This window comes from Clupea harengus, chromosome 12, assembly GCF_900700415.2.
Source record: "Clupea harengus chromosome 12, Ch_v2.0.2, whole genome shotgun sequence".
In the NCBI taxonomy this organism is placed as follows: Eukaryota; Metazoa; Chordata; class Actinopteri; order Clupeiformes; family Clupeidae; genus Clupea; species Clupea harengus.
The window spans coordinates 8,764,894-8,791,532 of NC_045163.1; the positions used below are offsets into that span (position 1 = coordinate 8,764,894).

The 26,639-nt window shown below is 45.5% G+C and overlaps 1 protein-coding gene across 1 annotated transcript in view; it reads left to right on the plus strand.

The window, feature by feature from the left end:
• The window catches only part of LOC105906201 (astrotactin-2), a 381,484-nt gene that overhangs the window by 75,314 nt on the left and 279,531 nt on the right, over positions 1-26,639 (plus strand). The window contains exon 3 of the mRNA XM_012834351.3: positions 18,219-18,663. Within this exon, the coding sequence (XP_012689805.2) occupies positions 18,219-18,663 (445 nt within the window). The remainder of the gene's footprint in view (positions 1-18,218; positions 18,664-26,639) is intronic.

The following is a 26,639-nucleotide window of genomic DNA, read 5'->3' on the forward strand; positions in this document are numbered from 1 at the left end:
AGTTTACCTTGCCTCTGGGATCTTTCTAGAACGAGAGAAAAGAGTCAATTTTCTCTCTCTCATCACAGCTGCCGAAAGCCATACTCTATGGCTAATCTCCTATGTGCTTTGCAATATGCTGACGCAATCTAAACAGTCCAGTGATACAAACCGTACGGATGTGGAGTATCAGTTCCCCGGAGACGGGCGAACAAACTTCATTTTTTCGTGCGACTCGGCTTCCACTTGAGAGGAAAAAAATGCAGAATGTACTCGGAATAGAGAGAGAGAGAGGTGGGGTAGGGAAAGCGACAGATGAAAATGAAAGAGAAATTGATGCGACTGCAGAGTGATTCAGTGGTGTGGGTGTAGGCCGGACGACAGCTGCTTGTCAGGGTTGAGGCTTGTCAGCTCCCACAGGGTAGCTAGGACTGCACCCGCTGGTCGAGGTGAGTGTGTGTGCGTGTGTGCGTGTGCGTGTGTGTGTGTGTGTGTGTGTGTGTGTGGTGTGAAGGCCGGGCATGTCACACTGGTAGTGAGGCGGACATTGGCAACCTGCCACTTCAGCAGTGTGTGTGTTTGACTGTGAGTGTGTGTGTGTGTGTGTGTGTGTGTGTGTGTGTGTGTGTGTGTGTGATGTGTGTAACTGAAGGCCAGTTCACTACACCTCCTACATGAGCAGCATGCCAGTGTCACAAACACATACAACTATTCAGCATTGCCATTCATGGGCCAACTGGCAACAAGCAACGAGCCGTGCAGGACTAAACTAAAGCTGCAACTAAAGCTAATTTAATAACTCGGTATCTTTAATACCGTGAGTAAGATCCTAAGCACAAACATGGGTGGGTCAGCGCAATGCCATGCAATAGCTTTTTTTTTTTCATGCGAGACGGACTTTCCTCGTTGCTTGGTGCTTCGCTCGTTGCTTGTCAATGAAATGAAGGGCCCATAGGCTCTTCAGTCTGGATGATATCTGATCACAGGTTGCATAACAGTGGGAACATTTGTATTCATTTGTCTAGATTTCCCTGTACATTGTGAATTGGTACTAGACCTTACAGAAGCACTTGACACGTATCCTTATCTGGGCTGTATGTGAATAGACCCAAATAATAGGGCTACCTATTGGCCACCATGCGGACAGCTCATACTAGCCGAGGAGAGGATATAGCAACTCCTTATGAAGTTTGTCCCTGCGGTCAATACAAAACTCAGTAATGCCAATGCTAAGATCTAACTGTTGTGAAGGGTAGCTTTCTTCATGTGGCATACTGAAAATCATTTTTATGCTTTTAAATGTTAAAAGCTATTAAATCTGAAGCGATTTCATTCATAATATAAATGCTTTATCATGCAGAGTAATGATGCACTGAAATCCCAGCATTTAGAAGATCGCCCGTAGAGGAGTACATGTGTTTCCCTCCTTTAGCCGAACATGATTCAGAAAAGGGAAGGGACCTGCTAGAGAGCTGGGCAGACGAGGCCATGCATCACCTGTGAGGGGCCTGCACCTTACAGACCTACAGCTTCTCTCATTTTTCTTCTTTGCCCGGGGCATGGAGGACCAGTTGTGTGTGTGTGTGTGTGTGTGTGTGTGTGTGTGAGAGAGAGAGCGAGAGAGAGAAAGAGAAAGCAGGGCCGCAGTTTGGTATGGACCAGCATGAAGGCTTTTGAGTGTGTGTGTCCCATCTTTTCGCCTTTCCTTGTGGCACTGTGGAGAGGTGTGTGTGTGTGTGTGTGTGTGTGTGTGTGTGTGTGTAGTGTGAGGCCTTAGCATTCCTCCCTTGGCCCAGCGTTGCGGGCGCCACAGCTGCTGGTACACGTGGCTGCTTTGGTAATGCTTCGCCATGCTTGGCTTTGATTGATAGTCCTTGTCTGTTCCTTAGGATTTCTCATTTCCTATGCAGAACCTCATTCACAGCAAAGTCTTGACAGTTTTAGATATGAGACCTTCGCCGCTGCTCACATCAACAGAATATAATGGGGTTTATTGTGTGGGTCTGTGTGTGAGATGCTGTGTGTGTGTGTGTGCGCGCGCTCGTGTGTGTGTGTGTGTGCGTGTTTGCTTGCTACTGTGATTGTTTCTTACTGTGCGTGTGTGTGTGTGTGGTGGGAGTCTGTGCTGTAGATTTATTTGAAAGAAGGAGGAACTTAAGCATGATGGTGTATTAATGTTTAGCACATCTTGCATGAGGATTAGGCTACTGAAATTCAGTGTATTTGAAAGCACTTGGATAACATACTGTACAAGATCATAAAAAATAAAAAGAATCATAATTCTGTATTCCTCTAAACCACATAATGTGCAAACTAGGAGCACCATTCACTCTCGAAGGCTGTAGACAATGTAAAGGTAATCATAAATCCGTTAGCAGTATTGCAGTTTTTACAGTAGAGTGTGTGTGTTTGTGTGTGTGTTCATGTGCAGCTGTGTATTTCTGTTTGTGTGTTTGGGTGTGTGCAGTTTGACATTTCTCATGAAAAGCCCCCTCTTCTTCTTTCGTTACTAGTTGAAAGAAAAACTGATGAAATGTTTGGAACAGCTTAACTCAGACATGCTGAGTGTTGTAATAAAGTGTGTCTCCAGCACTGGACTCCACCGTCCTCATTGCTGCTGCTGCCTTGTCAACACATGCCAGCAAGCACACTGTAGTTCCTGGGTCCCTCCTGGTGCTCGCTGGCATCTTCACAGTTCACAGTCTGTGTGTGTGTGTTTATGTATGTGTGTGTGTGTGTGTGTGTGTGTGTGTGTGTGTGTGTGTGTGTGTGTGTGTGTGTGTGTGTGTGTGTGTGTGTGTGTGTGTGTGTGTGTGTGGGGATCATGTGACTGGCCAGGCAGAAAGCCATCTTCTGGATTGCCAAAAGGCTTCTTCTCAGAGTGCAGAGCTTGCAGCACTACAAAGCATGAAATGGGAGTAAAGTAGAGGTGGTTCTGCACTGTTATGGCCAAATGATGTTTGGTTTGTGTGTGTGTGTGTGTGTGTGTGTGTGTGTGTGTGTGTGTGTGTGAGCGTGTGTGTGTGTGTGTGTGTGTGTGTGTGAGAGTGTGTTTGTGATTGTGTGTAATTGTAATTTATGTCTGGGTTGCATATTTTCTCTTTTCTCTGTATGTACATGCAGATTGTGGCCTCAGTCTGTCTATGTGTGTGTGTGTGTACGTGGGTGTGTGCACCTGCATAGTAATATATATGTATACCAAGACATAAAGATATATACATTTTCTTTTGTGACTTGGCCATGTCCACATTTTTTGGTGGTCATTGCATTTTACTTATCTGTTTGTGTATGTGCATGTGTGTGTGAGTGTGTTTCTACATGGGTGTGTGTATGTGTGTGTTGTGTGCATGTGCGTTGTGTGGTTAATCGGTGTGTGCTAGCATTAAAATTTTATTTTTTTTTTAAATGGGTGTAATTGTGGCTGAGTTGTCTCATTGTCTTGCCAAGCATCTCTCTCTGTTCCTCCACCTGCTCGGCTCGGCTTGGCTGCCCACTATCTCTCTCTCTCTCTCTCTCTCTCTCCCGCCTCCCTCCCTCCGTCCTGCACTCCCACTCCGCCTGATCGGTTACCAAGGAAACAGTTACCGATAGAGACCAGGAGTTCAGGGAACATGAAAATAGGTCCAGCGCTCAAGGGAGAGAAAGATTATTGAATGGTGGGGGGGTTTCTGAGGGGGACGGGGGGTTGGGGGGCGGGGGGTTGGTCTAACTGTGAAGAATATTGCAGCTCGCGCCAAAGCAATAGATTTGATGGTACTTCACACAGGCAGAATTCTACCCAATATGCAATTCCACTTGCCAATAAACCCGTGGGGGCTCTTTGAGTTTGACTTCTGATTAGATGGCAAAATTGTGTTGGACACTTTCTGTCTGGCTGAGGAAAAGGCCCGGTCAGCTCCTGCTATGGCAGGATCAGGGTCAGGATTTGAATTTGGCCTCCTGCTTTTTAATCAGACAGAGCCAGGTGAGAGTAAGGTGAATACATAGGGTCAGGCTAAAGATATCAGGTTATTCCAATACGACTTTCCGGAGTGATTTACATGAATATACTATACTTAACTAGAGCCTTTTTTGTAGTGTTTATTGCAGCATGGCTGGCCTGAACAGTGGATAATGAACATTCATCTCTTCATCTCAACATTCATCTCTATATCATTCCATGTGGAAGATGTGTTCTGCCCTAATCTGGCCCCAATTTGGCCTAGACCTGAGCCTGATTTGGCATCTCAGTCTGAGATTACGACCAGAGCCCTTCTGGATTCAGCTTCTTTCTGGGAGTGTATTATGATGCTTGACAGAATGACAGAATGACAGAAGGGACACATTCCCTTCTCCCTCAGTCTGAGCACGTGCGGAGCAGCCGGGAGACTGCCGTACAGCCGGCGTCTTTCTTCTCCGCCATTATTAGATTTCTCTCCCCCTGTCTTTTTCCTGGACCCAGTCGTAGCAACTTTGATTAATATTGTAAATTTTGCCGTTCGACACATTTTAATCTGCAACAAAGCGCTGCTCAGCACTTCTTCCTCCTCCCCTTGGCCACAACATAATTCACCGCCCTGAGCCACTAACACACACACACACACACACACACACACACACACACACACACACACACACACACACACACACAGGCAATCCGATTCCACAGCTTCCACAGATTCAAATGTGACAAAAGTGAGGGGATGGCACATTGATCATCTGGACAGAGATATGTAGCCGGGGCAGGTATACAATCTTTCCCACAAATGGAAGATTAATGGGCTGGGCAGTGAGTGTCAGTCATGGAGAACACAGCAGACAGAATACCCCGCTTAGTGCCGCTTTTGTGTTTTTCTTTTTTCTTTCCTTTTGCTTTTTTTATTTTTTATTTCTTTTGAGATCTATGTGGCCCATCAGATTTGAGTAAGTGACAGTTTACTGCAAAGTGAAGTGTGCTTTTGGGACGTATTCTTGCTTGAGGGCTTTGAACAGTAACGTTGACACTTCTTACCAGTGAATGCCAGTACAGTGCCTGCCACACAGTACTGTAGTAGATTCTTTTCACTGATAGCTCCAGCTATTTATGTAAGGCAAATGTTAAACAGTGTCTTCATAAAATCACATTCAACACTTTGCTAAGTATGAATAATGTGCTAATATAACCTTGACATTTATAGAGTTTTGAATATGTTTGTTTCCCCCCTTTTTTGTTTGCTGTTGAATTAGCAAGCCTAGCATTAGGTTAGCGTAAAACCTGTTCACACTTCACTCTTTCATGTTTGCATATGTCTGAATTGGCAGGGCTAGCACTGGGTCTACCTAAACCACACGCTTCACTCTGTCTTGGTTGTGTTAGTTGCCTGTTGAATTAGCAGGGCTAGCATCGGGTTATCCCGAAAAGCTGTACACACTTCACTCTGTCGTGGTTGTGTTGTTACCTCAGGCAGGAGATGTGGACAGGGATGTGACTGCCTGGCAGTTTGTGGCATGTGTTGGGCAGGGGGTAGGGAGGGTATGTTGACGCTGGCTGGCACAGCAGCTGATGTGTTTTTCAACCAGCTGCACCGTCCAGCTGCGGGCTTGGCTTGGCATGATGAGATACCCGCCTCTGCTGCGCCACTGCTGTGGGGGGAAAAACATGTGACCTTTTTGTTTTGAAAACAAAAAACAAACAAACCAGTGACTCAAAAAAGGCAGTGAAAACTGAACAGGGTTTTAAATAGCTGGGAAAGGGTAGATGGCATAAAAGGCACGTGCTAAGCTAATACACCAACTGTGAAAGATGTACACATGTAGAGTCAGCCTCAGGCACTTGACTAGTAATTGAGCTCAGTGTGGATGTACACGTTATTACATATTACACGTTAACACCTTGGCCCTAAGCTCAAGTTCATCAGTTGTGTTTATAAGAAGTATATAAGAAGTACACAGTGGAGGTAAACACACAATGCCTGAGGCTGCTTAATGTGACAGAAATCACAATTGGCTTCAACCAGCTGTGAAGTGATGGAAATGTCAGGCAGGTTAAAGTGGAAAGTATCTTATTTTCCAGAATGGAACTTATTCGTTTCATATAAAAAAAGACAATGTTAACCTACATTTGCACTGGAATTGGCTAACCCATTCTGGCACTCTTCACCTTGTCTCAGGAGTAGCAGACTTGAGTTTTCTCATATCACATATTCTCATTGTGAATCCTTTAACAGAATGCCAAGCTGCCCTATTTGTTGTGTTCTGTTGAAATGTTTGTAGAGGTAAGTGTCCTAAATTGGTGCAATCAGCCATCCCCAGAGCATGGTTTCAATTAGCAAGTTTAATTATCAATGCACAGGATTTATGTGAAAAGCATAACAGGGCTCCACACATTTTTCTCTCTCTGATGCAGCAGGGAAATTATCACCTTTGATAAGTTCAGAGATTTAGTTAATATGCATTAGGTATCAATGTTTTATGATTTATCACGCCATGCTAGTCCTTTAGCCTGACAAAAGGTTGTTGATATTTGAGCTCAGTAGCCAATCAAATACACCCTTCCCAGAGCTCACACACTGGATAGACAGCAACAGGAATGTGAGGAGAATTTGACAAAAAGTGTAATGGATTATAGTCAAGCGCTCCACCTTTAAGCAGTTTAAGGTACTATGGTGGAATACTAATTCATATAGTTTCATTAATTTTGTGGCCCAGTTGTAAACACAACTTAACTGACAGATGTTTATATAGTCCTTGAATGAGCTGTGTATTAGTCCATCAGTGATTGGTGGTGATTGGAGGACATATCTGTCCTGACCACTAAAGTCCATTAGTGTTCCTCTCCATCGGGTCCCGTCCTACCATCTTGGCGCTCCCCTCCTATAGCCCATTAGATTCCCCTGCTGGGCTTGGAATGACGTGTCTCCGGGCCGTTACCGTGGACACGGAGCTCTGCCTCCACAGCCGGAGGGATGGTCTGGAATGTTAGGCTCTTTTTGAACATGGAGCGACTGTAAAAAAGCTCCTCATGCCTCCTGCATAGTGCACGAGTCACACTTCCTGTTTTTAGTAGCAGGTGACGCAGAGAATTTTAGGCAGCTGAACAAACACGCAATAAATAATCTATCTTGAATAAATTGTAAATTGGAAAAATAGATCGGAATTATTCTGCCATGACTTGGACAGTCATAGTTCGCTGTGCTTAAGATGTTAAGACTTCAATAAACCAAGCAGTTATACAGTAATTTTACAGTAGAATCCATGTCAAATTTTCACCACTGGAAGCCATAGTGTTGCTGTAATTTTTTTCTGCACATGTGATCAAGGGGGTGTGTGTGTGTGTGTAGGAGAACTGAAGCAATCTTGTGCACTTTCATTCAACAGTGCACTTGTGGAGGTCTCTGTTGCTGTTCCTGTGTGTTATTGAACTTCTGTGCGATGCAACACGGGCCCTGATCTGACATTCCTTTGAACCTGAAACCTTTAGCAGGCTCAGATTCAACGAGTCCCAGCTCATCGCTGTCAGTGGAATTCCATAAAACACACACCCCCTTGCTGTTTTCTCTGTCAGTGGTTTTAAGGAACATATGTTTGAAACCGAATTAAACAGGCTCACTGTTAGTTACGTTTGTTGTCAGGGCAGTATGTTTTCATTTACTCGGTTTGGATTTGAAATTTATATAGCCATTACAGCGGTGCGCAGAGAAGAACGTCCCCTACGTCCCCTATCTCTCTATGAACTAAATGGATTTGAATTGGTTTGCTGTTGGTTTGAGCATCAGATAAGCACTAGATGAGCGGGCACTGCAATGTGAAGTAAACTGGATCTCTGCACACAGGTCATTTCACACTTACAGCAGGAGGCTATGTGGTAGAAAACTCTTAAATATGATAAATATGCAACACGAGTGGAATTGTGAACGGTTGTTGTCTGGTATTTTAGGTTGTATGAAAAAGATGGAGAGGTTAATATTTGTCATGCATTTGCTTACAAACTTTTCAGCTGTCGAAATTTTCTTTTTTGAAGTTCAATTTTCTTTTTTTACCTGCCTATTCCCAGCTCCTCACACTCTAACTACACATGCTGACATCCGTCTGCAACACCTATACCTCGCATGCCAAGCGCAGTCACATCCAGGGTGCTAATTGAGTTATATGCAGGTTTGGATTGCACTTGGATTTTGCTCTATATTATTTTTTTGTGTGATCACACCCACGTTAAGCTTAATGTTTCACTCAAAAAAAAAGTTTTTCAGGACTTTTTAAGGACTTATTAATGAGTTGATAATTTCAGTAATTATTCAATTAATAAGTATGGTTAATATTTCCATGGAAAGGGTGTATTTACAAAAAAAAACATTAAAGTGTACCATTAGTTCTTAAATTTGGCACAGGTGGTTATTGCAAATAGCAGGTCACAGTGAACGTACCGCAATCAAGCAGCATTTATTTCTCTGTGATGGGCAATACAACACTCACAAAGTGTCCTTTTGAAAGCAGGCCTCATTTCAATCTATCAATCAATCTGTTTTTTATCTGTTTTCCTAATATCTAGTCCTCTAGCCTCTTCCCAGTGGCTCACAGACATCAGACCCTCACAAAATCATCACCATAATGCTGAACAGCTTTTGCACATTTTTCCCTGAGGTTATCCTCATACCCATGCCAGAGACCTCCACAATGTCCAAATGGTCACTGGGAAGGCATGTGGTGTCTGGATGAACACTTTAGAGGACGTCCAGAAATGTCACCATGCCTTCCATCTCCCCCATATGACAGGAGAGGGGACAGTGATTGAGCTACAGCATTCTGACTCCGTGGCTGATCTCCACACACTGCTGACCAGATGGACCCATGTTTTATTGGTTCCCTTGGTCAATCGCTGTCCTGTTACTTTCATGTATTTATTTGAAATGTGCAACAATGAAAGGCTGTATACACACGTTACATGGTTTAGGTTCTGGATTGTGCAGAACATGCTAACACAACTAGTCATCCAGTGCCTGTTTTATTGGAAAACATAGGCAGTTTGTCCATCAGCCAACCCTGAGCTTGGCCTTCAGCAGAGATGGACATTTTCTGCATCACATTTCAGAAGTACTGTAGCTGATGCATTGTTAAGACACTATAGTGTTTCTATAATGTACAGTCGGAAAAATTACAAAACAGAGATAACACTGATGTACCTGACTGAATTTTAAATGCTGGCAGAGAGAGGAAAGGGGGGGAGAAGAGAAAGACTGACTGGCAGTCAGAGAGAGCAAAGAGGAGATAGAGAGAGAGCGAGAGAAAGGAGAGAGACATTGCGAGAGAGAGATAGAGAGTGTGCGCAGTAGAGATGGATAGTGGGATGAATAGGGAGAGGATGAGGCCGTGTCTGGATGGTTGTTCTGATAGCATGTGGAGGGTGAAAGGCGAGAGATCTCCCTCTAGGCGTGGCGCGTCCTGACAGGTCTCCTTTGGCAGGATGTCTCTGTAAGACTCTCGTGGACAGGTGCACACACAAAGGAAGCTTTCTGCTCGCCCCCAAAATGACAGAGAATATAACAAGACTGGAGGTCCCAGCTGGCGCAGTCACGCCGCACACCTGCCAAGAAAGTGCCACTTTCAAGTACTTAGTGCCTTTTATGTATGTCACCGGCCCTGATTCTCAGAGGTCACACTGTCGCCAAGTGCATCTCGCACCTCACATTGCATATTTCAGCTTTAAAGATGTAAAAATGTTGGGTGGATATGTTATAGTCATATAGTTTTAGATATTTAGCAGACGGTAGGAGCTATACTTGGCTCAGTAGCCTCTGTGGTGACAATGCATACGTAATATAGTTTTCTTTCTGATTGAAATGTACTCTTCGCATAAATTTGACTTAGTTTAAATGTATGGAAAATTAAAAGAAAATATAGATAGGACCTTTTGGTAACACTTTGCTTCAATTTTCTGTCATATGGTTACGACATAACAGTGTTATAAAAATGTTTTTTATGATAACATGAGCTGAGGTTGCTTGTATATTTATTTCACTTCTGCTATTTGAACATTTTACATTTCATTTCAGTTTGAAAGAACATTCAAAAAGTTTCTTTGAGTATATGTTTGTAGAAGATGATCAAACAGTGTGGTGTGTTTTGTTAGATTTGCATAAAAGATTTGCATTTCTTAAAGGTTACTGATCAGGTTGCATCCAAACCTATTCTGAGGTCTGTAATGACTGTGTGCCTGTCAGCTGATTGTCCTTAATCAGGACAGTGGCTTGGGCCCACTGGCTACCACTGGGACCTGGTGCTGGGTCCCTATGCTACGGCCTGATAGATCAGCACAAAGGTCTTGCAATTATAGAGCATTTCTAAATATCAGAGCCATTTTTTTTTTCTTTCAAGGCCCCAACTTTCAGACATCATCAATTTGAAAATGTGACATAAGGTTTGAGGAACGAGCTACGTGGTTTTACCCACCAGTGCCAATTTGCCAGCATAATGAGCATGCAGTGATGCGTGATTATCAGGCAATTATATTTGGTTACCATGCAAACAGAGAGCATCATGGGACATCATTAAAGACATACACGCACACAAACGCGCGCACACAAACGCACGCACACACACACACGCACACACACATACCCAACACCCAGCTTGAATACAATGGAGAAGGAAAAGAAGTGTTTCCAAATTGAAGCCATTATCTGAACATTTCATGTTTTCTTTTCTACCATGAATGACTGTTGAATACACTCTGCTTTAGCTCCAGAGAGGCATGACCAATCGAGATGCGATTGGTTCGTAGTGATATGTGAGTTTTGATTACCATCACATTACCCAAGACATTAAATGGGTAGGAAGTTAGTGTGGTTTGGTTTGCTTGCCCATTGAAACAGAATGACTCACCTGTTTTCCCATATTTTTGCTAGTGTTAGCGTCAGGTTTGCGTTTGTTTGTATTTCACTTTGAAATTGATTGGGGTTGTTTGTTATCTGTTGTTCTCTCCAACTCAGTTTACTGTCTCATAATTACAAGTGATAATTTAGCGTTTTGGATAATCTGATACGGTTTGATCAGTTAGACACTGCCATTTGGCCGTGGCCTACTGGAGAATCGTTAAACCCTTGGCATAGAGGAAAAGTGATCATAAACACTTTTGGCAGTGTGTTTTTTTTTTTTTTTCCGGCGATGGTTGAAGTGGCTAACAGACGCTGAGGCGGCTGAGTCATCAGCTGTGGTGTGAAGCGCTTATGCTCTGACTCACACACACACACACATACACACACACACACACATCTCACCCGCCAGAGCCCTCACGCTACCCACAGACTGACATATGGCACCGGATCAGTCCCGACCCAAAGGAAAGGGAAAAAAAGGCAGAAACATGAAGAGGATCAAAGAAAGAAAATGGGGAGGAAGTAGGGATGGATAGAGGGAAGGAAGTAAGGAAGGAAAGAAAGGAGCAAAGGATGAAGGGAGGGAAAAAAAGAATATCAGGACATTTGAAAGGAAGAAAGGAGGCAAAGCCTGGAAGAGAACAATAAAGGAAAAACCCAAACTTGCATTGTAGATGGTCTGTATGGCTCGGCACAGCCCGTCTCTCTCCCACTCTTCCTTTGGTCATATTGGTTTGGGGAGATAATGGAGCTCTAACTATGGAACAGCTCTGACGCGGATCTGGGCCAGCACCGGGCCAGAATCGCCCCGGAGTCCGCTGCCGCCTGGCTCCGAGACGGCTGTGTTGGGGTGGGCTTCCTCTGCTGCAGAGGCGGAGATGCTCTGCGTTTGCCGATAATTCACCTGCGTCTCCCGCCTGACACTCACACTGAGTAAGTGCGTCCGCATGAGGAGGGGCCTGAGCGGAGCTGCACCGGCAGACAGATGGACCACTCACACACAGAAACAAGGGGTAAGGAAGGAGGCGGGGGGAGAGGGAGAGATGGAGGGAGGGAGGGAGGGAGGGAGACAGACAGACAGACAGGTACAAAGCGAGAGACAGAGAAACAAGCTTAGGAAGAGAGAGTAAAGAGAGAATGAGAAAGAGGGAGAATGAGAGAATGGGCTTAGGAAGAGAGGAGACATAGACAGAATGAGAAAGAGGGAGAATGAGAGAGAATGAGAGAGAATGGGCTTAGGAAGAGAGGGCACAAAGAGAGAATGAGAAAGAGGGAGAATGAGAGAGAATGGGCTTAAAAAGGGAGAGCAAAGGGAAAATGAAAGAGAGGGAGAATGAGAGAGAATGGGCTTAGGAAGAGAGAGCAAAGAGAGAATGAGAGAGGGGTAGGAACAGAGTGTAGAAAGAAAGAGAGAGAGAGGACGGCTTCGATGGCCAGTTCCTCAGCTCTAATTCCCCTCTGCTCCTCTGACCAGTCCCTGGGAAGCCACAGCCAAGTCTCTGAGCAAATCTCCCTTAGACGGTCTCCCAGGCCGGGGGGAGAAGACCAGTGATAATGGAGCGGGCAGTGAGACTCTGTCAGAGCTGACACCTGCCCTCTGTGCGCCAAGGAGGCGTTGGGGGGGGTGTTGGGGACAGACTCTGCGTTGCGTTAACTCACCTTTAAGGTTAAGTGAAGGCGATCCAGGTGGCTCCTATTCCCGTTCCATTTTGGACTGGGGCTGTAAAGGGAGTCAGGTGATTGAACTGGGAGTCACTGAGGTGGCTGAGGCTTGGCTGGCCAATCTCCCATCTACTCTCTACCCTGGTCTTTTGCATCACATGCATGGTTTGGCAGTGATGGGGATGGTGTGCATACACACATACACACACACACACACACACACACACACACACACACACACACACACACACACTCACACTCACAATCTCACACGTACACATACATACATACACACACACACACACACACTCTCACGTGTACACACACATGCATACACACAACACACACAGACACAGACACAGACACACAACACAACACATCACACCCCACACACATATACTCTGTGCGAGTGCCAAGCTCTCTATGCCCAAATAGTGTAACACACAAGCACAAGACACAACCCACACAGGGTTTTGTGAGAGACAGTGAATTCTCCAAGGACACAGTTAACAGTCATAACATTCAAGGCAATGCAGTTCAGGGACTGGAGGTTAAGACCGTTTCGAGGAAGATTTATGACTGCCCTTGACAGGAAGTCAGTGGAGGTAGAAAAATATAAAGACGATCCTACACATTTCTACATGATCAGCTGCTACATATACAAGGCTCTAAACTGAGTTTGACAGGATGCTAAAATAACAAAATGCCCTATAGCGGAATCAATGGTCAGTGCCAGTTCAACAGATCGCTTGATCCTCTATAACATTTTCAATTCTCCAAAATAAATGCACATAGGAAGGATTGATCACTGATTTCTTTGATGTTTATTCGATTACTCATGGGACCAGGAGCTTGATATGAGCATCATTCGTTTAGTCCTTACAGTTGACTTCACACATCCATTTGTTTATAGACACATAATCAACTCCTTTGGACCAATCCCATTTGAGAATGCATGCAATGCTATACATGCGTTGTGCCTCTCATGTAAGTATGGCGAGGTATTGGGTAAGGTGTACCTCAGTGGCATTGGATGGAGGGGAAGCATGGCAAGATGTTTTGAGTGGTGGGGGGTAGGATGGTGCTCAGTGCCATTGGATGGGTGCGGTGGCAGCTTGGCATGGCATGACAGAGTGTCAGATGGCATTGGGCGATGTTGGACGAAGCTCAGTGGCTTTGGATGGAGAGGGAGCACAACAAGGGACAAGGTGGTGGGTTGTATAGGGTGGGGTAGGATGTAGCGCAATACCATTGGACACAGAGGAAGTCTGCAAAAACCCTGGGTGGGACAGGACGGAGTGTGGCATAGCTGGGTGTAGTGACAGGGTGGAGCGTGGCATAGCTGGGTGTAGTGACAGGGTGGAGCGTGGCATAGCTGGGTGTAGTGGGACAGGGTGCAGTGTGGCATAGCTGGGTGTAGTGGGACAGGGTGGAGTGTGGCATAGCTGGGTGTAGTGACAGGGTGCAGTGTGGCATAGCTGGGTGTAGTGGGACAGGGTGGAGTGTGGCATAGCTGGGTGTAGTGGGACAGGGTGGAGCGTGGCATAGCTGGGTGTAGTGACAGGGTGCAGTGTGGCATAGCTGGGTGTAGTGGGACAGGGTGGAGTGTGGCATAGCTGGGTGTAGTGGGACGGAGTGGACGGAAAGCATGATGAGGGGAGGGGTGGGGTGGGTTGGGTGGGGTGCCATTGGCCAGAGCAGGAGCCTGGCAGCTGTCCTGACACATGGCACCTCCACCTCACACAGAGACAGCCAGCTGAGGGGAGAGGAAATGGCGGCATCACTCACTTTTTCTCTCCTTTACTCGTTCAATCTCTTTTTCTGCATCTATCCTGTGTTGTGTGAAGCACAAGACAAGACCCAAAACAGTGTCCTCAGACATGGGACGCAGTCCTGGCAGCAAGGAAGCTTGTTTCCACTTCTTTTCTTTTACTCTCTCTTTTTCCCTCCCTCCCTCTCTCTCTTAAATTAAATTCAAATGTGCTTTATTGGCATGACAAATGATACACTGTATTGCTAAAGCATTTACAGAAACAGTAGAATAAAAAGTGAGTAACTCTTAAAAAGTTATACTCCATAAGAACACTAACACATGGGGCTGCATGTGAGATGTTATATTTCTGTACAACCATGGTGGTCTGTGTGTGTGTGTGTGTGTGTGTGTGTGTGTGTGTGTGTGTGTGTGAGTGAGGGTGTGGGTTGTTGCAATGTGTGTGTGTAAATATATGTATGTATGAAATGTATATTATAGACGTGTCACTGTGTGATCACTCCTTTTTTCATCTCCATTATCTATGTAATAAGCAACTAGTACTGCACCACAGTCTTCCTCTTCTCCTAATACATCTCCTCGTGTCTTCAATTTCATAGAATATTGGAAATATAGCTGCAATTTTTGAGGAGAAGTTGGATGGAATATTTTGGTAATTTGGACAGCTGGTGAAGAAGCTCTGACTCTTTTTCTTTTTAGTCTCTCTCTCTCTCTCTCCCTGTCTCTCTCTCTGTCTCTCTCTGTCTCTCTCTCAAACTCTTCCTCTTGTTCTCATCCCCCACCTCTCCCTTTGATAAAGCTGCCCTAAAACATCAGTTAGCATTACTGCCTGCAGGCTTCTAAAAGATCCCCCGCTCTCCTCACCTGGACCTCCTGGGCAGAAGCACCCCAACAGCTGTTAGATGCCTGTGTCTTAACAGGTGCAGATTGTGTAGGTGTGTGTGAGTGATGGTGTGAATGAGTGTGTGTGTGCAGATGCATGGCTGTGTGTGTATGTGTTTGTGTATGCTTGTGCTTGTGTGTATGTGTTTGTGTAGGTGTGTGTGTGAGAAAGAAAAAGAGACAGATTGAGATACAGTGCAGTTTGTTTGTGTTTGTGGAAGAGGGTGTGTGTGTGTGTGTGTGTGTGTGTGTGTGTGTGTGTGTGTGTGTGTGTGTGTGTGTGTGTGTTAGAAGGGGTGCTCATTCTGTGAGTTTGTCAAAGATTAATGTGCGGGGGCCTTTGCTTTCTCTGAGTGGCTGCCAAGCACAAGTGTCTCCGCCGTGTGCCCAGATGGCGGAGGCAGGAGCGAACAGGTGCGGCATGGGTTAGACGCAGTTTTGTTGTTTTTATCCCACAGTTTATCCCAAAGGCACGACTTACGATATATGCAGTTGGATCAGTGCAACTGATCGATCACTATGGATGACTAAGAAAGCCATGGCAAAACACTAGTTGCTGTGCTTAGTTTGGCAAGAGAACAAACAAACGAATGAATGGATGAATGGATAAATGAACGAATGAATGGATGAATGGATAAATGAACGAATGAATGGATGAATGGATTAATTAATGAATGCATGAAAGAATATATGGATGAATGGATACATTAATTAATTAATTTGTGTTGCACAACATGAGCTATAAGGGTGAGATGTAGACACTACACAACACTAAATAAACAACCAGGCTTTACAGTAATCCATCAAATTAAACAATACATTAAATTTCATGCGAAATTCATGAAAACCCTGACACCCCTTTTGTCATTCAGAAAGGGTACTATGGGGAAAATATGGTAGTTAAACCCACCTTTTGCCTCAGACAAAAAAGCATATTAAAGTTTGTTCGAAAGGTCAGTGAAACAAACGGTTGTTTCAATGGGTTTGCAGCATTGTAACCTGTCCCCACTTTGTGTTAATCTGATGGGGTGGTTCACGCTCACTAACGCAGGCAGGCGCTTAGCCACAGCTTGTGTGGTGAAGATGACGCTCTCAGTCATTAGGAAAGGACGTTCAGTTACTGTGAATTCTCTCACTTTCAGCCCATTCGCAATATTTCAAAAGCTATTGCTGGACAGCCAGATGGTGCAAGATGACTGGCATGGCTAATCTATTTATTTATTTATCCGTAATTATGTCCTTGAGACATGAAGAAAATACGGCGGGATGTGCTAATTGCTAGTCGCTGTCTTTTCTGGCCGAGCAGGTTTTAAAGTCTTTTTTTTTTTTTTTTTTTTTTTTTTTTTTCTTCTATGTGTGTCTATCCTGGTTTGAGTTAATTACTGTTGGCTGAAAGTCCAGACGGATTGTATGAAGTTGTGCTGTTTTGAGAAAAGCTGCAAGTAAAAAAAAAAAAAAACTGTTTATGGAAGCCTGTCTTTCTTTGCATTTGTAGTAAAAACGCAGTGCCACCTGAAAGTACAGCAGAATCTTTTAAAGTCAAGCAAAAAACAAAACAGGACCTCCACATTTGGGGGGGTGGGAGGGGGGGCTCGTCTATAAAACATACCAGAGCTCTGCACCTGACACTTCATTTGAAGAAAAAAAACAAATATATAGATGGCATTTCCAATTCATGGCTGGGTACTCAAAACAAATTCATCACCTAACTTTTTTCTCAGGAGTGTAAGCGGAGACACACACCCCCCTCTGAGGCAGCAGATGGTCCTATAAGGGTTGTGAATTGCATGCCGTGACTCTTATTGCCGTATATTTTGACTTGGCCGACGCGTGTTAGCGTTGTCAGGGTTGGGCCTGCGCTCCTTTGTCTTGTTGATGCGGAGTTGGAAGGGAGTTTATTTTCAGCCGCTGCCTCCCCTATTTGAGATTAATGAACTCGTTTGTCCGCGCCTCTGACTCCCACGTCTCGAGTGCCCATCTAGCCGTGGTGATTTATAGACGCCCCGCAGTGCGTGAGTCGGAATTTGAAGAGGTTTGTTTTTCCTCATGAAGATGGAATTTTAAACTCCGTGATGAATAACCCCATCTTGTCTTTATGTATCATACGCGGGCCGCATTGCATGCTGGGAATGGAGTCGTAACTCTCTCTCCCTCTCTCTCTCTCTCTCTCTCTCTCCCTCCCTCTCTCTCTCTCTCTCTCTCTCTCTCTTTCTTTGGCTTTGTCTCCTTGTCTCCCTTTCTCACCTTCCCCTCCGTGGTGTCACCCTATGTTTAATGTGCGCTCATCAGCCAGTGACCCACTTGGGTGTTGTTTTATCTGTGGCTGTCGGGCATGTCGTTGTTGATTGTTCTTCAGATATTTCTGGATGTCATGGACACTGCACTCAGAGTGCAACATAGCCCCCCCCCCACCACCACCACCCCTCTCTCTCTGTGATAAAGCCTTGTCTGCAGTCATGCATTTAAGAGTTACTCACTCAGGGAGTTGTGTGTGTGTGTGTCTCTTTGATGTGACTGCTTTGCTATGAAATGGAACAAACAATGGGTAAAGGATATCTTCGGCTCAGCGTGTGTGTGTGTGTGTGTGTGTGTGTGAATTCTTTGTGGAAGGGCACACTGTTAAAAAGTGTGTATGTTGCAGTAACACCCTTGGCTCATTGGTATGCTTAAGTCCTGAGGCTGTGCTAACCTCGGGGTGTGTGTATTCTATGAGAGTGTGTGTGTGTATGCAGAAATGTTATGTGTTATGCTCACAGTCAACACTCTCGCTCTTGCCCCCCCCCCCCCCCCCACACACACACACACCTCTCTCTCTCTCTCTCTTCCTCTTGAACTTCTTTTTCTCTTTCATCTCTCCCTCTCTCCTTCCGCTTCTTCTGCTTTCTCTCTCTACCTCCACCCTTTGTTCCTCTCTCCACCTTTCTCTCACACTCTCTTTCTTTTTCTCCAATTTTTTTTGTTCCCTGTCTCTCTCTCACACTCACTCGCTCGCTCTTGCTTTGACCGTTTTAGATACAGTGTTTCCACAGCACATAGAAACAATGACAAAAACTCACTCATTCTTTTCCTCTCTCTCTCTTCCTCCTCTCTCTCAGGGAGGCCTGATAGCGCTGCTTCTGCTCATCCTGCTGTTCACGCTGGTGCTGTACACGCGCCACCGCTGGTGCAAGCGTCGCCGGGTGCCCCAGAAGAGCGCCAGCACCGAGGCCACGCACGAGATCCACTACATCCCCTCGGTGCTCCTGGGGCCGCAGGGCCGCGACTCCTTCCGCGGCTCCCGCCAGCTGCACCAGCACGGCTCGGTCATCGGCATGCCCATCCGCGAGACGCCCATCCTGGACGACTACGACTGCGACGAGGACGAGCACGCCGTGCAGGCCCCCACGCACAACCAGCTCCACGGCGTAGGGCCGCTGGACGACTTCAAGGCTGAGGAGGGCTACGGAAGCGGAGGAGGAGGAGGAGGCCTCGGATTGCACGCGCACTCCGACAGCCTTAGTAAGACGGACGACAACCACAAGCACATCCTGGATAAGGGAGGTGTGTGGAAGGGCAGATTTACTTCTTTTGATTTATTGAGAAGGGTTGAAGGTCAGAGTCACCGAATCAAACACTGACATGTTCGCCGTGGAACTGGAGAGACATTGATTCATTTCAATGTGCATTTCACACACATGTTTTGGTTCAAATAGATGACAGGGGGGCAGATATGAGTCTCTTCTCCTGTGGATAAGATAAGATGAGATTTAGATAAGAGACAGTCTGGATGACAGAGGCGTTTGGGGGTGCAGATTTACTACACTGAATGTTATACTATACTTTACTACACTACACTACACTACATTATGCTATACTTTTAAACAGTCAAGTAAAAAAAGCCAAATGAAACATTGAAAAGCCAAATGAAACACTGAAAATGTTCCTTGTTGAACTGGAGAGACATGGTCAACCTCAAAAGCCCTTTCCGAGTCTTGTTCAGTTTAGAGTAGTGCAAAGCCATGACTGGCGAGGTCATCTTCAGGTCACCGTAAGGCGAGTGCTGCTCAGATGTTTCTTAGAGTAAAACTCTGGGTTGACTTTCATGTTCACAGTCATCTCCGGTCAGTGTGGTTCTGGTGCTGCAGGAGGGTCATTCATCGGCAAAACGTAATAAGCACTCAGGATTTATTCCTTAATCACAATGCTGGTAGTCACACATAGGAAAATGAATAACTGTGTGAATGAGAACGAATGAAATGAAAGCCATTAGTATGGAGAGCGCTGGTTCAGTCTGAGTTCATGCTTGGTTAAGTCAGAGGAGGGGTTTAAACCTCTGTTGTGCTTATTAACCCTCTGAGGATTAAGCAGTGCTTTCGGCTCACAGTCGGGGTGTTCAGCATTATTAACCATCTTGCCCAGAAGCACTACTTTATATTCAATTCATTTGCATTTATTTACACATTTAAATGCTTCAGAAGTTCATGAAAGTTGGGCTTACTCTATACCTGTAAGGATGGAATGCACAGCCAAATAAGCAACACCAAATAAGTCAAAAGTATATATCCAGATCGCTTGCCAAAGAATAGTGCAACAGAGTTCGCCTGAGTTCTCTAGTGCCATCTCTATGGCTTTCCCACTGCCTGTATCCACATAAACACACTCGCTCAGACACACACACACACACACACACACACACACACACACACAGGATTCTCCCACTGCCTGTGCATGTAGCGCAGACACACACACACACTCTGTTGGTCTCAGTGGGGTTGCTCCTCTAGCACTTCAAGCTTCCTTATGGTCATTAGAATAATTGCAGTGTTGCCTGGACAACCCTTGCATTAAAACTGGTAGGAGTCAGGTCTGACTGTATGACTGAGAGAGCGTCAGTGTTTCAGTGGAGAGAGAGAGAGAGAGGGAGAGGGAGAGCTTCAGTGGAAATAGAGAGCTTCAGTGGCTCAGTGGAGAGAGAGAGATTCAGTAGAGAGAGAGAGATTCAGTGGAAATAGAGAGCTTCAGTGGCTCAGTGGAGAGAGAGAGATACAGTGGAGAGAGAGAGAGAGCTTCAGTGGAGAGAGAGCTTCAGTGCCTCAGTGGAGAGAGAGAGAGCTTCAGTGGAGAGAGAGAGCTTCAGTGGGGAGAGAGTTTCAGTGCCTCAGTGGAGAGAGAGAGAGCTTCAGTGGAGAGAGAGAGCTTCAGTAGAGAGAGAGAGCTTCAGTAGAGAGAGAGAGCTTCAGTGGCTCAGTAGAGAGAGAGAGAGAGAGAGTTTCAGTTGAGAGAGAGAGCTTCAGTAGAGAGAGAGAGCTTCAGTGCTTCAGTGGAGAGAGAGAGCTTCAGTGCCTCAGTCCTTCATCGCTTCAGTGTCACTATCTCTGTCTCTTTCTCTTGGTTTCTCATTTCCATTTCTTATTTCTCTCATCTCCTCTCCTCTCTTTTTATACATCTTGTCTGTCCCCCTTTCTATGTCTTTTTACTCTATTCCCCCTTTTTTACACTGTAGCATTTTGTTTGCATTCCTCTCTTACTCTCATGCTCTCTCTTTCCCTTCCACCCCATCTCTCTCTCTTTCTCTCTCCCTTTCTCTCTCACTCTCACTCTCGACGGTAAAACACCCACGGGCAGTTGGTGCTGTCACCTGCCGCCCAAAGGCTAATTATAGCCCTTGACCTGGATTTCTTCTGTGCCGAGCACATGGTGGCAAACCAAAATTAAGCGGGGGTCGGTGACTCCTGGTTGATGAGTTAGGTCCCGGTGCCCCCCCCCCCCCCCCCAAGGACTGCCGTCGAGTGGGAAAGTGTGCCAGCGGGCCGTGGCAGAGCCATATCCTCACACACGAGTCGCTCTTCATCGCTTTCTGGAGAGAGCATAGTGCACGCGTGCAAGGATGTTCCGCCGGAGCTCCGTGGCCTCGTCGCACAGGATTGCGCCAGGATGTGCCCAAATCCCGTCCTCCTCCTCAGTGGAATGGTCTCACGTTGAATTATTTAAAAGGTTGAGTTTTTGTGGCGGTATGTATTTTTATTTGGGAGGAGGGTGTGTGGGTATAGAGATTTGAGAGCTTTTTATGAGTTTAAAGTCAAGTTTAAAGTCTCCTTTTCAAGTGGCTGGCCTTTGGCACCTGCTGTTTATCATTCCGAAAAAGCAATTTAGCAAGTGCTATCTGTTCTGAACTTCCTTGACCTTCCTAGAAGATAAGAGCCCCCCCCCGCTCCCCTCCCCCGGCCTGGATACTCCCTCGCACGGGCACCTGCCTGCGCTCAGACTCATTTTGGGCTTGTTTGTTGTGGTCGGCGTGTTCGCCGCAGTTAGGCTGTGAATAATTCAGCTTGTCTAAAAGGACTCGAGCCTCTCAATGCTCTCATGTCAGTGAGAGTGGGCGAGAGAGAGAGAGAGAGGTGGAGAGAGAGTCCACTCTGCTTACACTTTGCGTTCCCTTGGATACGCTAAGGAACAGATACTCTGTGTGTGTGTGTGTGTGTGTGTGTGTGTGTGTGTGTGTGTGATGGGTGGTTCCCAAAGTTCAAACACAACCTCTCACATGGTAGCACAGGAAAACTGTAGATCTGACACAAGTGTGAGCTACACAGATATTTTCTCCTTTCTTTGGGGGATGTTTCAGTGTAGTGTTATTTGGCCCGGTGTATTGGCCGAGGGTTGAAAATGACTGACACTACCTTCTGAGTAGTGATCAGTGGTTAGAAGACATTATGTGTTTTCTAATGGAATCTATTTTACTTCACGATGGAGTTACCATGATATTTTACTTCAATAACTAAAAAAAACCTATTCATAATAAGTAATCATTAAGTACTTAAAAATGAATATGAGCATTTATATCATTGTATCTTTAATTCAATGTAAAGTGCAAAGCCAATTCAAATATTCATGTATCCGATCAATATTCATGAATAAAATAAGCTCTGTAATGTTTATATTTATGACAGCAGGCCTTTGTATATAATTTATTGACCTGTAGGCACATGTGGTTTTACTTGTCAAGCCATTGCGGGAGTTAAACAGACAAGGACTGAGACAAACTTCCGCGCACGCACACACACACACACACACACACACACACACAGTGATAACACTGAGAGTGTTGGTTATGTACTGTAACTCAGCCTTTCAGTTTGAGTGTGGAAGCGCTGCATACTGGCTCTTCATTAGAGAAACCCCACTGTGTGTGTGTGATGGAGAGGGGGGGAGCATATGTTTGTGTGAATGTGAGGGAGAGACATCTGTGTGTGTGTGTGTGTGTGTGTGTGTGTTTGCCTGCATGAGTGTGCGTGTGTGTGTGTATGTGTGTGTGTGTGTGTGTTTGCCTGCATGAGTGTGTGTGTGTGTGTGTGTGTGTGTGTGTGTGTGTGTTCGCATGCATGAGTGTGTGAGTGGTTGTGTGCGTGTAGCTGTGGTGCAAGTCTAGGCCGAGCCGAATGATATCATCCACACAGCTCCAGGCGAGGCCTCCTCATCTCCTCATCTCTCCAAAGCCATGCGGACAAACAGAATGATTTCAAGGACTGAATAAATCATCAGCGTGGACACATCTTTCTTTCTTTCTTTATTTCTTTGAAGTTGTAAGCTAGTGAGCACCAGAGATAGAGCAGGTAATATAGAGGTCCCTGTATTGAGGATAATCTGCATGCAGGTGCATAATGACCTTGATGGTGACGTATCGTTCGATCGTATCATATCGGAGAAAAAAAGAAGGCAAATACTCTGGGGATTCGTTATGCTGGTCTTGTCTCCTTTTTCTCACTTTATTTCGTTTCATACATTTATACATGATTAAAATCAGATAAACCATAACAGATTTTGCTCTGCCTCGTCTTGGGGAAAATCAATGTCAACTTCAGAAGATTGTAAACTCCATTAGGGTGTATTTCATGTCCATCATTACAATTGCAGTACATCTGTTAGCATATGAGGGAAAAAAAACTGATTCTTGTGACCAGATTCTAGTGAACCAGCCAGTTGTGTGTGTAATCATGCATGTGCGTGTGTGTGTGCGTGTGTGTGTGTTCGTGAACCTCTCAGAATAAGGCAGTCAGTAACCACCTAGTGACTCAAGGCTCGTTGTTCAAGGATGTAGCAAGACTTCAAAAAGAGGAAAACAATACAGGGACCACAAACGGCCACATATTGGTGGAGTGGCGGGCAATGGCCATCTTACTAACTACGAACAATAATAAACATCATTAGCTCATTTAGCTCAAGTGTTTCAATCTTTGTTTGTGTCACGCTACAGGCTACAGTTACACCTAGACAGACAGCCTTCAGTGTTGAACCTTTCCTAAAAAGTAGGTCAAGTACTCCACTCGACTGCAGCTCAGCTCATTAAACTAACTTACTAGGAGCTCTTACTCTTCAGCCAAAGCTGGGCCAGGTACAGAATGCATTTTTTGTATGTCTTTATTTATTAATTCATCACATGGTTGCATTGTTTTGCCAGCAGCTGGTTAAATAGCAGTGGGTTTGTGCCATCAGTATCTGGTCAAATATTAGCATTACTTGCCAAATGACCTCAAAAAAAAAAAAACAAGAAAAAATATGAGAGATGGCGGGACGGTTGAGCTCCGTCCGTCCGTAAACTGCTGAGAAATTGAATTTTATGGGGCGGCGCTGTGACAGGTGGGAGGTTAATTTGCCTGCCGTCCCCTGAGACTCGGGGGCTGAGCGCCAGCATCTCTCCGCACTTTCACCACCCCCGTCCTGGCGTTAATCACTCACTCCGAGGCATTGTCCTCACACAATGAGCGCTGGGGACACGGGGATCGACAGGGCTGGCACAGGGACAGAGTTGAGCATGTGTTCCACTGACACAGCCCTGTCCATTTCTCTCATCCGTCTCCACTGAGAATAACTAATTTCCTCCCCATGAAAAGTGTTTTTTTTTTTACTGCCCACGGTGCTTTGGGCAAGTGGAAGCACAGATCCACTTTGTTTTGAAATTATTTAAGAGTGCCATGCTTTTGTGGTACCTCCTTGCTTGTTTTAACTGAGAATATGTAATTCCGAAGAGCGTTACTTTTAGGAGGTAAAAATGCCCTGGCGAGACTTTACCAGGCAATTAATGTTTTTTTGAATTATCCTTGCTAACAAGATATGTCCAGTCTGTTCAGAAAACTGTTATCATTTGACTGCCAAAATTCTCCTGAAATGACATGGAGAGGAAGGCAGTTTGTTTTTCAGATGTCTGCATCCACTGGGCGGAAAAATTGAAGGGCTATTTTTCTTTGATATTTTCATTGAAAATCACTTGCCTCAAGAAATAACAGCGCTGTGAAAAGGGGGCTGAATACAAGTAATTTCCTTCCTGTCTGGGAACCACGTTCATTTACCTTCCTCTAAGTTAGGGTTAGCATTTTTTTTCCCCAAACTCAATTAACCTCTTACAAGTCAATTATCCATTGTTGCCAGACCCTCCCTACAGCGTACGTTGCCATGACACAGTCTCACTAAAAACTTCAAAGGCAGAGCACTGAAAGCTTGGTTCCCCATGTCTGAACGAACACCTGTAACAGGCTATCCCATTTCTTATTGCTTTTTACATGCATAGCATCTTCCATGCGTTTATTTTATAAATCACTGTACTCACAATTCGAGACTGACTGATGTGTTAGTCTCATAGGCCAGTTAATCTGTGTGTGTGTGTGTGTGTGTGTCTCTGGATGTTTGTGTTGGTCAGAGAGTGTGTGTTTCTGTTGATGAGAGTGTGTCTGTGTGTGTCTGTGTTGCTGCATTTGAATCTTTTATGTGGGCAAACAAACGTTGCCCATCGCTGTGTGGTTCTCTGGCCGGCCTTCTGCGCTGGGCACGGGGACGGGGAATGTGTGTGATAAATCAAGCATGGCACACACACACACACACACACACACACACACACACACACACACCACTCAATGTTGGTGTGCGGGCCACACTGTGTGCCTGTGACAAAGACCGCAATTACCATCAGCCCACATTCATCATGCTGCTCGTATGCTGCCATTCCACTGCCCAGAGAGAGAGAGAGACAGAGAGCGAGAAAGAGAGAGAGAAAGAGAGAGAAAAAAAGAGAGATAGAGAATAAAAGAAAGGAATGGAAGGAGGACATAGCCTGGGCAGATAACACACTTAACATCCCTTGACTGTGAGAGAAAAGTAGGCTGCAGTGTTTTGAGTGTTTGTCTTGGAAGAACGTGTAAGGAAGCCTTGTGATTATATGAATCAATACAATCTAGTGTCAATCTGGTGACTGTATGTGGCTGTATGGTATGTACATGTGGATAGTATCTAAAGGCTTTGTGTTGGTACCTGTGTATTTCTCAATCTCACCATCTCTGTGTGTTTCTCGATCTCACCATCTGTGTGTGTGTGTGCGTACCTGTGTGTTTCTCATTCTCACTTCCTGTGCGTGTGTGTTTGTACCTGTGTGAATCTATATCTCACCATCTGTGTGTGCGTGTGTGTGTGTTTGTGTGTGTGTGTGTGTGTGTGTGTGTGTGTGTGTGCACTGATGCTGAATGAGGTCAGTGAGTGTGGTCACACTGTCTGGATTGCCTCTCGCCGGTCACACCTCACTCATCTCTTTCTCCCAGTGGTTGGTTCCCTGCTCATCTCTCTCTCCCTCTCTCTCTCTGGCTCAGGCTAATGCTCTGCTAGCGTTAGCAGGCGGGGTGGGGGGTGTGTGTGTGGGGTTGGTTGGTTGGAGTGTGTGCTCATAGCTGGAGTCTCCCACAGGTGCGTCACACAGAGCTGAGTGTCACTGTAAGAGGGTCACTGGAGGAGCCTGGAGAGAGGCCACAATATCCTCTTTACGGCAGGGAGCACATTAACTTCCTCTCAGCGCTGGCTGGCTGGCGCTCGGGCTGGACACGCTGTCTCTGAAGAGACACAGAGCATCTGCCTCCCCTCACCCCACCTCTCCTACTGCTGCTGTAATTGTTTGCCTTCTCTTCCAATCTCTGTGGCTTTCTTTCTTCCACTCGTCTCTCTCTCTCTCTCTCCATCTCTCTCTCGCAGCACATTCTCCCCCCGTCTCTGGGTCTCTCACACCACATGCTATTGACCAACAGAAACTTAAAAGAGCAGCTGGTTCTCTAAGACACACCCACACACACACACACATACACACACACACACACACACACACACACACACACATACACACACGCATACACATACACACACAGGCACACCCACGCTTTTCTGACCCTCCAGGGCTATCATACTTTTGTTATACTCAACAGATATGTATCCACGACCAAACCTGACCTTTTCTCTGATGTGAGTCTTTCTCATAGTCCTGTACTGCAGCCACAGAGGATGTGTGTCTGCATTGCCCACATGATGAAAGGCATGAACACAACAGACTCTGTCCTAAATGGGATTACATAGAGGATTTAAATAGTTAATATATCAATACATGTGTACGCATGGATGTTAGGCTGTCCAAAGGTAACGGGATGCCACTGTTCAGTTTGGTTCAAGCATCAGATCTTGTGTTCATGTGTCAGTGTACCGCACTGAGAACAATGTAGTAGGTCATGTAA